Source organism: Odontesthes bonariensis, chromosome 12 (assembly GCF_027942865.1).
Source record: "Odontesthes bonariensis isolate fOdoBon6 chromosome 12, fOdoBon6.hap1, whole genome shotgun sequence".
Taxonomy (NCBI): Eukaryota; Metazoa; Chordata; class Actinopteri; order Atheriniformes; family Atherinopsidae; genus Odontesthes; species Odontesthes bonariensis.
The window spans coordinates 306266-323965 of NC_134517.1; the positions used below are offsets into that span (position 1 = coordinate 306266).

The following is a 17700-nucleotide window of genomic DNA, read 5'->3' on the forward strand; positions in this document are numbered from 1 at the left end:
ACTCTGAGCATGACTCTATCTGAAACAAACATGACTGATGTGTCATTCCTTCTGTTAGCTTTTTCTCTCAAAGTCCAAAGTCAACACACAGGATGTCCTGGTTGTATGAGGGGTGTAGCAGAGGGAAATGAGTAAACAATGAGTTTGGTTTGCTTCCAAGGTGCTGCAGCACCTGGCAGCAGACTCCCAAACACTGAATGCAGAGAGGAGAAGGACTATTATTTCTTGGGTTATGTTTCACATTAATGTGTCTGCTTGGTTAGAGTCTCTCACATGTTTAATGTGTCAGTCAGAGCACATGTGAAATAGCTCACCATTTAATCCATGATTAGACCAAACCCTAAATGTTTCACAACTCTTTACTGTTTGACATGTGGTGATTGGGATCAGTCAGATGTGTGAGGGGAAATGTTTGTCTCTGCTCAAACGGCACAGACATCCAAACAGGTTTTAGGCAGGGTGACTGGCTTTAAATATCATAATCTACATCTGATCTGCTCTGGTTGGTTATCATGAAGTGCTGCCTTCTTTCTGATTCTACTTCAGGTATAGAGCTCTCACCTTCGTCCTAACCTTCCTGCTCTACACCAGCTTCCACCTCTCTAGGAAACCTATCAGCATCGTCAAGGTAACATGTTACAGTCACTACAAGTTGAGTCAAAGAGAAAATGGTGTGTTTGAGCTTCAGTTTCTGCTCTGTATCCTTACAGATCAGCATTTTACTGGTGTGACATGTGGACAAGGCCATATGTGTCATGTTGGGGTTAACTGATTGGTGCTCTGCTTTTGTATTGACAGAGCGAGCTTCATAAAAACTGCTCGTCTGCCGGTGAACTTGCCACCATGACATCGAGCAGCAGTGGGAACCAGGAGCCCTCTCTCCCCTCACTTCACACGGACATGGACTGCAGCTGGAAACCTTTTGGTTTGTATCTACTTGACTTCTCAGGGTGTTCATCAAAATTTGCATTGAAGCTAAAGCATGAGGATTTCAGCACATATCTCATCTCTCTGATGTGTCCACATGGATGAAGGAACACTGCTACCAACCAAGTTTCTCTAAGACTGAGCCTCTGGCCATCCCAGCCTATCAGTCCATCTGACATGATATCACCACAGAAAGGCCAATCTCAGTCCATCTGACATGATATCACCACAGAAAGGCCAATCTCAGTCCAGCTGACATGATATCACCACAGAAAGGTCAATCTCAGTCCATCTGACATGATATCACCACAGAAAGGTCAATCTCAGTCCATCTGACATGATATCACCACAGAAAGGCCAATCTCAGTCCAGCTGACATGATATCACCACAGAAAGGTCAATCTCAGTCCAGCTGACATGATATCACCACAGAAAGGCCAATCTCAGTCCAGCTGACATGATATCACCACAGAAAGGCCAATCTCAGTCCAGCTGACATGATATCACCACAGAAAGGTCAATCTCAGTCCAGCTGACATGATATCACCACAGAAAGGCCAATCTCAGTCCATCTGACATGATATCACCACAGAAAGGCCAATCTCAGTCCATCTGACATGATATCACCACAGAAAGGCCAATCTCAGTCCAGCTGGCATGATATTGTTGTGGAGAAAAGGAGTCGAATATGCGTCGGCCAGCGTTTCATGGGGAGTTTATTGAACAAACTGTCACAGCAAATATGCATACAGAATGTCCACAAAATGTCCGACGAGCTCATCTTGTGACACCCTTTTATACTGTCTTATCATAACAAGCGTACGTGGCCCTCTCTGGCGGCGCCTAGCTTTCGCCGTAATAATAAACAATCTCATTCTAACTATCAACAATCTTCATATGAACCAGTCAACAAGGCACACGATGTAATTCTGACATGTCAAGAGAATGTCATGACATTCCTCTCCCACATAGTCCCCCCTGAAATCACTTATCAGTGATTTAATAAAGAAATAATCTAAAATGAAAGAAAATCATCCCACATAGTTAATTAAGAATTAATTAACATAATCAACACTAAATTATCCTAATAATTCTACAATATCAATCAACGGGACCATTTTGAATAAATGAACCGGAATATATATATATAGGAATATATATATACATTAAATGATTAAATGATTAAACTAAACGATACTGAATTCAACAACAACACAAATTTTAACATTGCCATCACACTTGTCCACTGTTCGCAGTGCATAGGAGCGAAAAACCCACCGGCTGCTACTTTCGTAACTCATGTTCTTATCTTGGGAAAACTCACCTACGGCCCCACCCCACTTGGCGACCGACCACTTTACCAAGGTCACACTCCGAACAGTTGACTAACACAACTGGCAATGCACATATTAGTGATCAGTTCTGATTGATAATACACATAGACTGAATACACCACCATCAAATCAGTTAATCACCGTTTTGTACCAAGTACAATACACAAAATTATGGATTATCACACAACAAATAATAATAAAATGCAATGTAATGCAGCTCTTCTAGTCCCGTCCCATCTCCCGTACTCTGGTGCCGTCTGCTTCTGGCCGAACATCTGTCCGGCTGGGTCTGGAACTGCTAAGCTAACTCTGGGAGGAGAGGTCGCCAGTACATCACTCCCAATCAAAGAGATCTTCAGCATCTCTTCTCCCTATCAGACTAACCTTGGTTCCACACTCGAGGAAAGAAACTTGTGAACCGTCCGTTGATAACCTTCATTCGTTGGCCCGCTCTCCCATGCGTTGGTCCTCAGACCTGGTCTCGCATGGTCATCTGCCCCCAGATCCCTTCCACTGTTCGTTTGAACATCACTTGCAGCAAACACCTTCTCAGAATGGGTATAATGCAACACACCAATAGGGAAACCATCCTCACTATCAACAATATTGCTATTCCCGCTTTAACCGTCATCGCTCCCCCTTTTTCCCAAAATCCCAAACAGACCAATCCACCACCACCAACTCCCACCAGCATTACCCTTCAGCTCCTCTTCCAGTTCTCTGATCTTCTTCACGGCCATTGTAAACGTTCTATCAGCTGCAGTGTTCCTGGGTATAAATGTACAACATTTTTCCCAACCATCTGGCAAACACCACTCTTCCCTTTGTTAAAATTGGCTTTGTTCTTAGACATTATGAATGAAATAAGTCTCAGTACTTTTCCATTATGACCTAAAGTGAGCCAGGAGTAGAAAGACAAAACAATTAGGAAAGCCTGGGAAAGCAAGGGCAGATTCACACACACACATTATTTGGGTTAGTGTGCATATCCAATCACATTTGATCAACAAGGGATCCACCATGGGAAACTATCAGACATATATACGAATTGTAACCGGAAATCAGGGCCAGTCTGACAGACTTCCTGCGGGAGCTCTGTTCCACTGAGCCCAGCGCTGATATGCTTTGATGTGTGAATACCAATAAACACTTCATTTTCACTTGAATTACTTCGGTCCGTTCTTGAGCCTCCTACTAAAAGAACCGAATCTAACACCTTCTAATATCCCTTCTAAACCTTGTATGTTCTATGAAGCCATCATACTCGTCTCATGTAGTTGTTCTCCAAAGCCTGCAAACCCTTCACTCGTGTAGTTAAGAATTCCCTGTTGGTTGTATTAAATGTAATTAGTCCATTCCCCATTTTGTTAATTGTGATCCACGGCAAAATAGACTCAAATCCAGCCGCAATCTCACTGCGTGCTTTGAACTCAAAAGGAATCCCTCTCGGCTGCCCTATTGCATCCAAGTAAACGTGCTTATCCATGATGTAGTCATCACTAGATCTTTTAACCCTCCCTTTTCCACATCCAAACCTCGCATCTCGTTTACCTTGTCATCCACTACCACAACTGATGTGTTCCTCCTCACCAGTGCCCAAAGACCTATCCACCTGTTGGGTAGCACATTTAACAAAACATCATCTCCACACCTCCAGTAACTCTCAGCTATCAGGTGTGTCTGATCCCCAAAAAGATATAGAGTTAGAATTATCATTTCTATATGTTCACATTATTGATCCAAATAAATAAATCCTAATAAATATTGGTTTTATTTAACAGTAGTACTACCTACGTGAGTTCCAAAAGCATTCAAACTCACCATCGTAATTTACTCTATAATCAGTCGGAGGCCCATCCTGTGATGTACTAAGATTAAATTCAGCACAAGAAGACTCCAATTTGTGGCCCTCCCTTATTTTGAAAATAACTATGTACTTTATTTGGCCCAAACATCAATCTGCACTTAATACCACACATAGGAAACAATAACCATTTATCCTCTTCCGATGTGAACCTACCTTCTCTGCATTCCCGTTGCTGGACCACCGCACCGTCTCTGAAGGTGTGTGGCTCTGGAACAACAACAGGCAATGCTCCTGGAGCGTCTGCGCATATGAGACACTATGTCGCTGTCAGTCCTCTCGTAGTGTACCATGCCCATCTATACCACATATCCTGTGCTGCCTTAACCCATTTCCACAGTTGCACTGTTTTCCTGACTTTACCTGTGCATGTACACTCCGTCTGTTCTTGGGTTAACATGATTATTCTATCCTGTAGTGCTAATGGTATCAAATCCCCCTAGACTTCCACGAGAAATCTTTTTATTCTTACCACCATTGTGAACAACTTCTTCTGACCTGAGGACAACCTGATCTCCCCAGATAGTCCCTTCGTTGTGGCGTCCGGAGGCGGTGATTTGGTCGTCTCCTCCACCGGACCCATGATCCACACTTCCTCACACTTATCTCCTTCACGCTTAACAGATACCTCTTCACGACTAGCTCTAGTGTGTATTGCTGGCAAAGTTCGTGGCGTGGCATGGTCTGAGTGGGTGTGTATTGTTGCATCATACTCATCTGACCCAGGCTGGCTACTTCCCTTCGGGGTGGCTTCCTCACGGGACCCTTCCAGCCTCTCCTGTTTGCGGGATCCCGTCCAACATCTCCAGGCTTCGTTCTCCTGAGCCCCTGCTGTCGGCCAACACCCACACCTGGATGCTCACAGTGTCAGAAATCTTAACCTCTTCCTTTTGTTCATCCTTTCCCTCGGACTTAACTCCGTCTGTGTCTTTAGTCCGAACCTTGGTGCAGTGATTCAAATGGTACCATGTGTTGCTACCTTCCACTTGAACTGCCGTCGGCGTTGCTCGCACCATTGTGTACGGTCCTTTCCGTCTTGGCTCGTGCCACTTCCTTCGGAACACTTTGATGTGCACCTGGTCGCCCGGCACCACTGGTCTCTCAACCAGCTGTTCGAGACCTGAGTCTCTGGTCTCCTCCTGTAGATAGATTGTTCTGTGGATTGCAGTTAATTGCCTCATGTAAGCTTTCAACTCTGTTTGCACCTACTCAAGTGGGGGCCCTTTAAAGGGACCTCTCAACTGAGGTGCCGGCATGGGTCGACCCGTTAGCATTTTATGCGGTGTTAGTGCGTGACTCTATGAGTCTGCATACGATAACTCATTAGTGCAAGCGGCAAAGCATCTAGTTTAGTTTAGTTGAAGCACAGATTCAATTCAATTTCACTTTCCAGGTTCCATTGATCCTCTTACCCATCCCTTGACTCTGTGGATGATAAACGGCCCCACAGCGCTGCTTGATTCGCAGCTGCTGCAGAATGCCTCTTGCACTTTTCTAAACAAACACTTAACCATTATTTGAGCTAATCTCTGATGGAATGACAGACAGATGAATCAATTACCTTACCAAAAAAATTTACGACTATTTATCCAATATGTATGACCAATATCAGTATGTATGACCAATGCAGAATCCTCTCTCCACTGTGCTCTTTTGATTTGGGGAAGCCGGAAAAGGCCTGTCCAGCTGTGCACCACCAACAGAAATCCGCTGCGTAATGGTAGGAAAACAATCCAACCTGCCGGCTTTTACAGCTGATGTCGGTTGTCGGGGCCCAGAGGACACGCTCCGCCGGGATCCAGATGCAAAATCTCACGAATTCGGGGTCACCATTATGTTGTGGAGAAAAGGAGTCGAATATGCGTCGGCCAGCCTTTCATGGGGAGTTTATTGAACAAACTGTCACAGCAAATATGCATACAGAATGTCCACAAAATGTCCGACGAGCTCATCTTGTGACACCCTTTTATACTGTCTTATCATAACAAGCGTACGTGGCCCTCTCTGGCGGCGCCTAGCTTTCGCCGTAATAATAAACAATCTCATTCTAACTATCAACAATCTTCATATGAACCAGTCAACAAGGCACACGATGTAATTCTGACATGTCAAGAGAATGTCATGACATTCCTCTCCCACAATATCACCACAGAAAGGCCAATCTCAGTCCAGCTGACATGATATCACCACAGAAAGGCCAATCTCAGTCCATCTGACATGATATCACCACAGAAAGGTCAATCTCAGTCCAGCTGACATGATATCACCACAGAAAGGCCAATCTCAGTCCAGCTGACATGATATCACCACAGAAAGGTCAATCTCAGTCCATCTGACATGATATCACCACAGAAAGGCCAATCTCAGTCCAGCTGACATGATATCACCACAGAAAGGCCAATCTCAGTCCAGCTGACATGATATCACCACAGAAAGGTCAATCTCAGTCCAGCTGACATGATATCACCACAGAAAGGCCAATCTCAGTCCAGCTGACATGATATCACCACAGAAAGGCCAATCTCAGTCCATCTGACATGATATCACCACAGAAAGGCCAATCTCAGTCCATCTGACATGATATCACCACAGAAAGGCCAATCTCAGTCCAGCTGACATGATATCACCACAGAAAGGCCAATCTCAGTCCTTCTGACATGATATCACCACAGAAAGGCCAATCTCAGTCCAGCTGACATGATATCACCACAGAAAGGCCAATCTCAGTCCTTCTGACATGATATCACCACTGAAAGGTCAATCTCAGTCCAGCTGACATGATATCACCACAGAAAGGCCAATCTCAGTCCTTCTGACATGATATCACCACTGAAAGGTCAATCTCAGTCCAGCTGACATGATATCACCACAGAAAGGCCAATCTTAGTCCAGCTGACATGATATCACCACAGAAAGGTCAATCTCAGTCCATATGACATGATATCACCACAGAAAGGTCAATCTATTCAATTCAATTCAATTCATTTTTATTTATATAGCGCCAAATACAACAAATGTCATCTCAAGGCACTTAGATAGTAAGTCCAATTCAAGCCAATTGGAATTCAATTAATTAATAATAATCATAATTCATAAAATAATCCAATTCGTTCATATAGAGCCAATTCAAAAACAATTTCCTAGCTAAGAAAACCAACAGATTGCACTGAAAACTTTTTGTTTTTCGGTCCAATCTCCCGGCCTGAGCGGCGTGCCTGAGGCGACTGTGGAGAGAAACGACTCCCTTTTAACAGGAAGAAACCTCTGGCAGAACCAGACTCAGGAAGGGTGGCCATCCGCCTCGACCAGCTGGGGTTTGAGAAGACAGAAAAAGGGGGGGGGGGGGGAGGGGGGGGGGGATAGGGGGGGGGGGGATGGGGGGGGGGGGCAGGGGGCCACCGCGACGGCGGCACTGTAACACCATTCAAAGGATATCTGTTGGAACAGGGAAACACGAGTTAATGACCACAATAATGTCACATATACATAAAGAGAGTAAAGTGAGGAAAGGTGTGACAGATGAGGCCCCCCAGCAGTCTAGGCCTACAGCAGCTTAACTATGGGATGTTTCAGGATCACATGAGCCATCCCTATTCAAGGTAAACACAAGAAACTTGTGCTAACGAAAAAATAAATAATAAAATAAAGTAAAGGACCAGACTCAGTGAGTAATTCCCTATACTCCCTATATAGATCTGCTCCTCACACCACAACAACCATTTTTTTTACAGCCACAAGCTACCTCAGCCTCTCACCAACTGCACACCAGTCACAGCGGGGTGGGGATGCAAACCCTGGTTCGGGTAGGGGGTAATGAAAGTATAGAGGGTGCCAGAGGTGGAGGCAGAACAAGACACACTAGCAGACACACTATCAGATTCAACAGACCTAACTATAAGCTTTATAAAAAAGGAAAGTTTTAAGCCTGGTCTTAAAAGTGGAAAGGGTGTCTGCTTCCCGGACATTTACTGGCAGCTTATTCCACAGAGAGGGGCCTGATAACTGAAGGCTCTGCCTCCCATTCTACTTTTAGAAACTCTGGGAACCTCAAGTAAACCTGCAGTTTGGGAACGAAGTGCTCTGTTAGGAAAATATCTTACAATGAGATCTTTAAGATATGATGGAGCTCGGTCATTAAGAGTTTTATATGTAAGGAGAAGAATCTTAAATTCTATTCTGAATTTAACAGGGAGCCAATGAAGAGAAGCTAAAACTGGAGAAATATGATCTCTCCTGTTAGTTCTCATCAGAACTCTGGCTGCAGCATTTTGGATCAACTGAAGGCTTTTCAGAGAATATGTAGGACAGCCCAATAATAAAGAATTACAGTAGTCCAATCTTGAAGTAACAAATGCATGAATTAGTTTCTGCATCACTCTGAGACAAGATGTTCCTGATTTTAACAATATTACGAAGGTGAAAGAAGGCAGTCCTAGAAACCTGTTTTATATGCGAGTCAAATGATAAGTTCTGGTCAAAAATAACTCCAAGGTTCCTCACTGTAGAACTAGAAGCCAAGGAAATACCATCTAGAGTAACTATATAGCTAGACAATTTCTCCCTGAAACGCTCAGGTCCAAAGATAACGACTTCAGTTTTGTCTGAATTTAGCAGCAGACAGTTCTGAGTCATCCAGGTCTTTATGTCTTTAAGACATGCTTGTAGTCTGACCAACCTATTGGTTTCATCTGGTTTTATAGATAAGTACAGCTGAGTATCATCAGCATAGCAATGGAAATTTATGCCATGCTGTCTAATAATGTTACCTAATGGAAGCATGTATAAAGTAAAAAGAATCGGTCCAAGCACAGAACCCTGAGGAACTCCATGACTTACTCTGGTGTGTGAGGAAGATTCTTCATTTACAAGAACAAACTTAAATCTATCAGATAAATATGATTTAAACCAGCCTAATGCAGTTCCTTTAATCCCAATAACATGTTCAAGTCTGTGTAATAAGATACTGTGATCGACCGTATCAAATGCAGCACTGAGATCCAACAGGACAAGCACAGACACAAGTCCGCTATCAGAGGCTAAGAGGAGATCATTGGTAACTTTCAGCAGTGCTGTTTCTGTGCTATGATGCACTCTGAATCCTGACTGAAACTCTTCAAACAAATTATTTCTGTGTAAATGATCACAAAGCTGAGCTGCAACTATTTTTTCAAGAACTTTAGACATAAAAGGGAGATTGGATATAGGTCTATAATGAGCCAACACTTCTGAATCAAGAGTAGGTTTTTTAAGTAAAGGTTTAATTACAGCAACCTTAAAAGTCTGAGGTACATATCCTGTCAACAAAGACAGATTGATCAAATCCAATATGGAAGTGTCAATTAATGGGAAAACCTCCTTGAACAGTCTGGTTGGGATTGGGTCTAAAACACAAGTTGATGGTTTAGAAGAGACTATTGCTGTTGTTAGTTCAGAGAGATCAACTGGGCAGAAGCCGTCTGAATACAAATCAGGTTCTAAAGATACTTCTAAAGCTGCTGTACTTGATGATACATCACTGATAATAGTGGGAAGGACTCCATCAATCTTCTCTCTGATAGAAACAATTTTATTAATAAAGAAGCTCATGAAATCATCACTGCTGAGAGTTCTCAGTCCATATGACATGATATCACCACAGAAAGGTCAATCTCAGTCCAGCTGACATGATATCACCACAGAAAGGTCAATCTCAGTCCAGCTGACATGATATCACCACAGAAAGGTCAATCTCAGTCCATCTGACATGATATCACCACAGAAAGGCCAATCTCAGTCCAGCTGACATGATATCACCACAGAAAGGCCAATCTCAGTCCAGCTGACATGATATCACCACAGAAAGGTCAATCTCAGTCCATATGACATGATATCACCACAGAAAGGCCAATCTCAGTCCATCTGACATGATATCACCACAGAAAGGCCAATCTCAGTCCATCTGACATGATATCACCACAGAAAGGCCAATCTCAGTCCAGCTGACATGATATCACCACAGAAAGGCCAATCTCAGTCCAGCTGACATGATATCACCACAGAAAGGTCAATCTCATCAGCAGTTAACCTGGGTGATGATGACCAGTCCTCCTCCTCTGACCATCCTGCATCTGTCTCTGTCATGTCTGTTTTCAACATCAGTAAAATCAGTGAAGCTCCTGGTGCAGACCATGGTTATCTCCCAACATGCACAGTGAAACCCTCACAGGTGGCCCAGAAGAGCGTTAAAACCCAAAAGATCCCACAGCCCTCCACTGCCTACCTAAGACTGCCTCCAGAGAGACTTCGGGGTCTGCAGCAGCTTTTTTAACTCAGTCATACCGGCTGGTGGTCCTTCTGGACCTCTGAGTTCCTCTCAGGAACCGACCTCTGAGTTCCTCTCAGGAACCTCGGCTGGTTCTGGACCTCTGAGTTCCTCTCAGCAGCCTCGGCTGGTTCTTCCATTCCTACAAACAAGGCGGTCTCAGTGCAGACGGTCCTCATTGACCAGATGGCACATGAGAGATCTGCCCAACATTTGGAGGAAGGTCTTCTGGTCAGATGAGACGAGAATTGAATTTTTTGGCCATCAAGGAAAACGCTGTCTGTTGCAAACCCAACAGCTGTCATTACTTGGAGAGGGGTTAGGGTTATGAACTGTTATAGTATGAACTGTCCCACAAACTGTTGTCTGGATTCTGTCTCCAAATCCCAAAGCTTTTTTTCCCACTCAGTTACTGTGAGGTTTCTATGAAAAATCCTTATTATGTAAGAAGATGCCTTCAACCATTAATGAGAATTAAGGTTGAAATTCATTTAAGGTTGAACTCTTCCAGTCTGTAGGGACAGTAGAACTGAAGATGTTTTGTCCACAGTATTCAGAACTTTCCTTTTGACTGAGTGAAGATGATTCCCCACTCGTCTTCTCACTCTGACATCAGTGAGCTGGACATATGATGGCACATCAGGCAGGAAAAACCCTGACAAATGCAGCTGCTCAGCAGCTGTCAGATACTCTGGGGGTAAAACCAGAAATCATTTAGTTTTTTACAGAGAGTTTGAGAGAACCCAACAAGGACTGAACCCCCCACAGCCAAGGTTTGGGTCCCCATATGACGTGGTGGAGACGCTGTTTGCACTCTGACTTTAACAACCTCCCCTTCTGGAGCTCAGTGTTTCGCTAAGCCAGCTGCATTAAAGGGATAGTTTGGGTTTTTCTAAGCGTGGTCATGTGACATACTCATGAGTAGTTTGTCCCTGCAGCAGGCAGCAGGCAGAGCGCTGCGTTTGGAGACGCAGGGAGGATATCATGTTGGAGCCAAGTTAGCAGCTGCTGAGAGCCAGGCTGTTTTTCACTGTCCAAAACAACAACAAAAAAGTCTTAGCAGTTCAGTGACTGCTACATTATAGATGTGTTTTTTCTTTAGAATGTTTATTATTACACCATTTTCATAACTGAACGACATCTGTGTTGCTCTGTGTTACTGAGGCTGCTGAGCGTATCCTGCTGCTGATCAGCTGACTCCCTGATCTGTTAGCATCTGTTAGCATCTGTTAGCATCTTAACCCAAGGAGTTACCTCTGCAGAGATTTAGGAGAGGGCGCCTCTTTGTGCTTTTCCAGGTTGTAGTTGCTGTTTGAGGACTAGACCGGCAGAACTTGAGCCAATTGAAAGTTTTCTATACAATGCTTTTTTTCTACTTTTAGTCGTTTCTTTTTATGTATTTTATTGTTTTACTGTGTTTTATTTGTAATGTTATTTCTCTCTTTTAAAGACTTTCTAATGAATAAGATGAAGTTTGATGGGTCAGGGCCTTCTCTGGTGCTCAGCTCAGCCTGCTGCAGTCCTGGATTAAACCATTGTTGTTCTTCTTCTCAGATAAAAGCAACTACAAGCAGCTGCTGGGAGCCATGGATTACTCCTTTTTGTGTGCCTACGCAGTGGGAATGTACCTCAGGTGAGATGGTGGCACAGAGTTCTTCCATCTGAAGGGAAACACAGTTACTTCAACTTGAGTAAAGAGAAAAAGACCCTCAGCAGATGAAAACATTTCAGTGGTCCTGCAGTCCACACACACACACCCAATAAAAAAGTAGCTACCACCCACCGTTCTTCCTGCTGGAATGATTTATTTTCTGCTGTAATACGGTGAACTGCTAGTTTTTCCTTTGTATCTGCTGCACTCATATCTGGTCACGTCACATTTCAGTCATCATCAGTTTTTATATAACTCTGATTCATATGAAGATAAAGTTGCACGTCATCATTTTTGGTATTTAGTGCATGTGAGGTGCAAACAGAGGGCTTTACATCATGTGGTCCTCCCACACCAGCATTTAGTCTGATCATGTAACAGGGTAAAGAGAGCTAAATCTGAACCAAAATAACCATCTTTGGTATTTTGACTTTGATTTTAAGAACCCAGAGAATGAATTCACCTCTAAAAACACTGCAGTGTCCCAGAAATGTTTCATTTCAGGAAGGGAGGGGCTCAGGTTGCAGTGGATCCGTGACCTAAATCACCTGTGGACACCTTTGAACTATATAGGTTTTACATCTGTCACTATCAGAGTATGATGTTGGGATTTAAAGTCATGTCATTGCTGTACCTCCATGTAGCGGCATCATTGGGGAGCGACTGCCCATTCGACTGTACCTCACCGTGGGGATGCTGAGCAGCGGCCTCTTCACCTGCCTCTTTGGGCTGGGATACATCTACGACATTCACAACCTGGCCTTCTATATATCTGTCCAGGTGAGGCCACACCTCCTGTCTGCCTTTGGGTTAGGGTTAGGGGTTAGCTTAGGTTAGGGTTACCTGCCTTTGGGTTAGGGTTAGGGGTTAGCTTAGGTTAGGGTTACCTGCCTTTGGGTTAGGGTTAGGGGTTAGGTTAGGTTAGGGTTACTTGCCTTTGGGTTAAGGGTTAGGTTAGGTTAGGTTAGGGTTACCTGCCTTTGGGTTAGGGCGTGGGGGTTAGGTTAGGTTAGGGTTAGGGTTACTTGCCTTTGGATTAGGGTTAGGGGTTAGGTTAGGGTTAGGGTTACTTGCCTTTGGATTAGGGTTAGGGGTTAGGTTAGGGTTAGGGTTACTTGCCTTTGGGTTAGGGTTAGGGGTTAGGTTAGGTTAGGGTTACCTGCCTTTGGGTTAGGGTTAGGGTTAGGGGTTAGGTTGGGTTAGGGTTACTTGCCTTTGGCTGCAGGAGCACACATAGAGGGTTAGGGTTACCTGCCTTTGGGTTAGGGTTGGGGGTTAGGTTAGGGTTTAGGTTAGGTTAGGTTAGGGTTAGGGTTACTTGCCTTTGGGTTAGGGTTACTTGCCTTTGGCTGCAGGAGCACACATAGAGGGTTAGGGTTACCTGCCTTTGGGTTAGGGTTAGGGTTGGGGGTTAGGTTAGGGTTACTTGCCTTTGGGTTAGGGTCAGGGGTTAGGTTAGGTTAGGGTTAGGGTTACCTGCCTTTGGGTTAGGGGTTATGTTGGGTTTGGGTTAGGGGTTAGGTTAGGTTAGGTTAGGGTTAGGGTTAGGGGTTATGTTGGGTTTGGGTTAGGGGTTAGGTTCGGTTAGGGTTAGGGTTAGGGTTACCTGCCTTTGGCTGCAGGAGCACACATATAGGGTTAGGGTTACCTGCCTTTGGGTTAGGTTAGGGTTACTTGCCTTTGGGTTAGGGTTAGGGATTAGGTTGGGTTAGAGGTTAGGTAAGGGTTAGGGTTACTTGCCTTTGGGTTAGGGTCAGGGGGTAGGTTAGGTTAGGGTTAGGGTTACCTGCCTTTGGGTTAGGGTTAATGTTGGGTTTGGGTTAGGGGTTAGGTTAGGGTTAGGGGTTATGTTGGGTTTGGGTTAGGGGTTAGGTTAGGTTAGGGTAGGGTTAGGGTTACCTGCCTTTGGGTTAGGGTTAGGGGTTCTGTTGGGTTAGGGTTAGGGGTTAGGTTAGGGTTAGAGTTACCTGCCTTTGGCTGCAGGAGCACACATCAAGAATTACTGTTGAAGTTTGAATGTTAGATCGGCTCAAAGACAGCAGCATTCAGGATGAACACACACACACATTCATGCCATGGCAGAGAAAGCTGACTGAGATCAATCCTTCATGATGTTTCAGGTGGTCAATGGCTTGGTCCAAACCACTGGCTGGCCCAGTATGGTGACCTGCATCGGTAACTGGTTTGGGAAGGGAAGGTAAGGAGGAAATCTTGGTCTGCTGGCTGCGGTTTCTGCATGAAGATAGATGGAATTTAGATGGAGGAGGTGTGATCTGTTGTCTTCCTGCCAGGCGGGGCCTCATCATGGGCCTTTGGAACTCCCACACTTCAGTGGGAAACATCCTGGGCTCTCTAATTGCTGGTTACTGGGTCTCCTCTAACTGGGGCCTGTCCTTCATCGTACCAGGGCTCATCATTGCAGCCATGGGCGTGGTCTGCTTCCTCTTCCTCATTGAACGTAAGCCCAGCCTCCTCATCCTCATACTGCTAACCCTTGTGTAGACCTGAGTATAACTCAATATAGAACTGAGGTACAAAGTGCTTTTATGGTAAGAATGTGCACACAGAAATAGACAGGAAGCACTACTTGAGTTAAAGCCTTAGCCTTGGAGGCTTGAATGAAATGAATTGAGCAATTAGGATTTATTATCCTTACTGTGTGTGTGGAGCAAAGTGAACACATTGTTCAGGTGTTCATAACGCCTCTGAGGGCACGGCTTGGTGTAATGAGTTACCTGCAGCGGTCAGTTTTCAGCTCTTTGCAGGTTACAGGCATCATATTAATCTCACATCTGTTTCCCTCTGCAGATCCCAATGACCTAAAAAACATGTCTGCCCAGAATTTGTCCCGAAACAACAGTGTGAGTGCTTTTCTTTTTCTATGAATTATGGGCATCCTTGCTTATCTGATATGTAACAATGTTTTCTGCATTAGTAACTGAGGCAGCATTCAGACGGGATGAATGAGCTTCAGGAGTCAGAAATGTGGGAGCTCTGCCTGTGATGTCACAAACTGTTCTGATGGTCTCTTTTTGCCTCTTCTTTCACATCTTATCGGCTCAGTGTGACATGCAGATGGAGAGAGCTGATAGTTAATTTGACTTCATAACCTTGGCCGTTTGAGGATGCTGCTGATGTGTGTGCGTGCACGTGTGATATACAGGACATTACTCCCAAAAACAGTCTCATGTGATCTCTGTTCCTTAGTTTCAATGATGTACCAAGCTCTTTGGGAAAATAGACCTTCTGGTCTTTCAAGAGGATTCAAAGTGGACCACAGCAGGTGTTTTAACTCATGGATTCATTTTGTGCTCCATCAGGTTTCAGCTCAGAGATGGAGAGGAGCAAACGGACATGCTGAGGTGTACCTGCAGTACAAGGACAACAAAAAGCAGGTAAAGGTCGATGTGTGAGTGTTGTTGATGAGATGCTGATTCCATCCAACGTTATTCATTTTCCTCAGTTTGGGTCATGGAGGCAACAGGTTCAGGAGGGAAACTCAGACATTCCTCTCCCCAGCGTCAGAGTCCAGCTCCTCCTGGGGGGTGTTCCCAGGCCAGGGGGGACCATACATCCCCCCAGTCAGCTGGAAGGGTTCAGGGATCTGGGTAGGATGCCTCCTGGTGGCCTCTTTGGAGGATGTTTTTGGTACATCCAACTGGGAGGAAACTCGGAACAGGCAGGGGAATCATATACCCCACTGTTGCCCCCGCAACCTGAACTGGGGAAAATGAATAGATATTAATGGATATTAATGGACATTAATGGACATTAAAGGATATTAATGGATATTAATGGATATGGTAAGGGGAATGCACTGAAGTGTGAGCTGTGTGAAAGTAAACAGGCCGTGTATGTAAATAATAAAGGTGTTCAGCTCCTTCTGCTCTGTGTGCTGACAGTCCTTTCATTATCATCTCTGACTTTCCTCCCACTTCCATCATAAACTCTGCCATTATTGGAAGAATCAGTGAAAATAATAAAATGTGTGTAATGAGTTGATGGCTTGTTGGTGGATTCTAACATATTGCACAGATCTAGCATTAAAACATTTCCATCCCACACGAATCACAGCAGGAATCTGTGATTCCTCCTCCTCCTCAATGTGTCTCAGTCAGTGTGTCTCAGTCAGTGTGTCTGTGTGTCTCAGTCAGTGTGTCTCAGTCAGTGTGTCTGTGTGTCTCAGTCAGTGTGTCTCAGTCAGTGTGTCTGTGTGTCTCAGTCAGTGTGTCTCAGTCAAAGTGTCTCAGTGTGTCTCAGTCAGTGTGTCTGTGTGTCTCAGTCAGTGTGTCTCAGTCAGTGTGTCTGTGTGTCTCAGTCAGTGTGTCTGTGTGTCTCAGTCAGTGTGTCTGTGTGTCACAGTCAGTGTGTCAGTGTGTCTCAGTCTGTGTGTCTCAGTCAATGTGTCTCAGTCAGTGTGTCTCAGTGTGTCTCAGTCAATGTGTCTGTGTGTCTCAGTCAGTGTGTCTGTGTGTCTCAGTCAGTGTGTCTGTGTGTCTCAGTCAGTGTGTCTGTGTGTCTCAGTCAGTGTGTCTGTGTGTCTCAGTCAGTGTGTCTCAGTCAGTGTGTCTGTGTGTCTCAGTCAGTGTGTCTCAGTCAATTTGTCAGTGTGTCTCAGTCAGTGTGTCTCAGTCTGTGTGTCTCAGTCAATGTGTCTCAGTCAGTGTGTCTCAGTGTGTCTCAGTCAATGTGTCTGTGTGTCTCAGTCAGTGTGTCTGTGTGTCTCAGTCAGTGTGTCTGTGTGTCTCAGTCAGTGTGTCTGTGTGTCTCAGTCTGTGTGTCTCAGTCAGTGTGTCTCAGTCAGTGTGTCTCAGTCAATGTGTCTCAGTCAGTGTGTCAGTGTGTCTCAGTCAGTGTGTCTCAGTCAGTGTGTCTCAGTCAATGTGTCTCAGTCAGTGTGTCTCAGTGTCTCAGTCAGTGTGTCTCAGTCAGTGTGTCTCAGTCTGTGTGTCTCAGTCAGTGTGTCTCAGTCAATGTGTCTCAGTCAGTGTGTCTCAGTCAGTGTGTCTCAGTCTGTGTGTCTCAGTCTGTGTGTCTCAGTCTGTGTGTCTCAGTCAGTGCGTCTCAGTCAGTGCGTCTCAGTCAGTGTGTCTCAGTCTGTGTGTCTCAGTCTGTGTGTCTGTGTGTCTCAGTCAATGTGTCTCAGTCAATGTGTCTCAGTCAGTGTGTCTCAGTCAGTGTGTCTCAGTCAGTGTGTCTCAGTCAGTGTGTCTCAGTGTCTCAGTCAGTGTGTCTCAGTCTGTGTGTCTGTGTGTCTCAGTCAGTGTGTCTCAGTCAGTGTCTCAGTGTGTCTCAGTCTGTGTGTCTCAGTCAGTGTGTCTCAGTCAGTGTGTCTCAGTCAATGTGTCTCAGTCAGTGTGTCTCAGTCAGTGTGTCTCAGTCAGTGTGTCTGTGTGTCTCAGTCAGTGTGTCTTTGTGTCTCAGTCAGTGTGTCTCAGTCAGTGTGTCTGTGTGTCTCAGTCAGTGTGTCTCAGTCAGTGTGTCAGTGTGTCTCAGTCAGTGTGTCTCAGTCTGTGTGTCTAAGTCAATGTGTCTCAGTCAGTGTGTCTCAGTGTGTCTCAGTCAATGTGTCTGTGTGTCTGTGTGTCTCAGTCTGTGTGTCTAAGTCAATGTGTCTCAGTCA

At 44.8% G+C, this 17700-nt stretch overlaps 1 protein-coding gene across 3 annotated transcripts in view; it reads left to right on the plus strand.

The window, feature by feature from the left end:
- The window catches only part of slc37a1 (solute carrier family 37 member 1), an 80951-nt gene that overhangs the window by 15986 nt on the left and 47265 nt on the right, over positions 1-17700 (plus strand). For all 3 annotated transcript variants that reach the window (XM_075478861.1, XM_075478860.1, XM_075478859.1), the window contains 8 exons: positions 547-628; positions 799-925; positions 11981-12059; positions 12722-12857; positions 14198-14274; positions 14369-14535; positions 14886-14938; positions 15398-15472. In XM_075478861.1, coding sequence (XP_075334976.1) covers positions 844-925; positions 11981-12059; positions 12722-12857; positions 14198-14274; positions 14369-14535; positions 14886-14938; positions 15398-15472 — 669 coding nt within the window. In that variant the 5' untranslated portion in view covers positions 547-628; positions 799-843. The remainder of the gene's footprint in view (positions 1-546; positions 629-798; positions 926-11980; positions 12060-12721; positions 12858-14197; positions 14275-14368; positions 14536-14885; positions 14939-15397; positions 15473-17700) is intronic.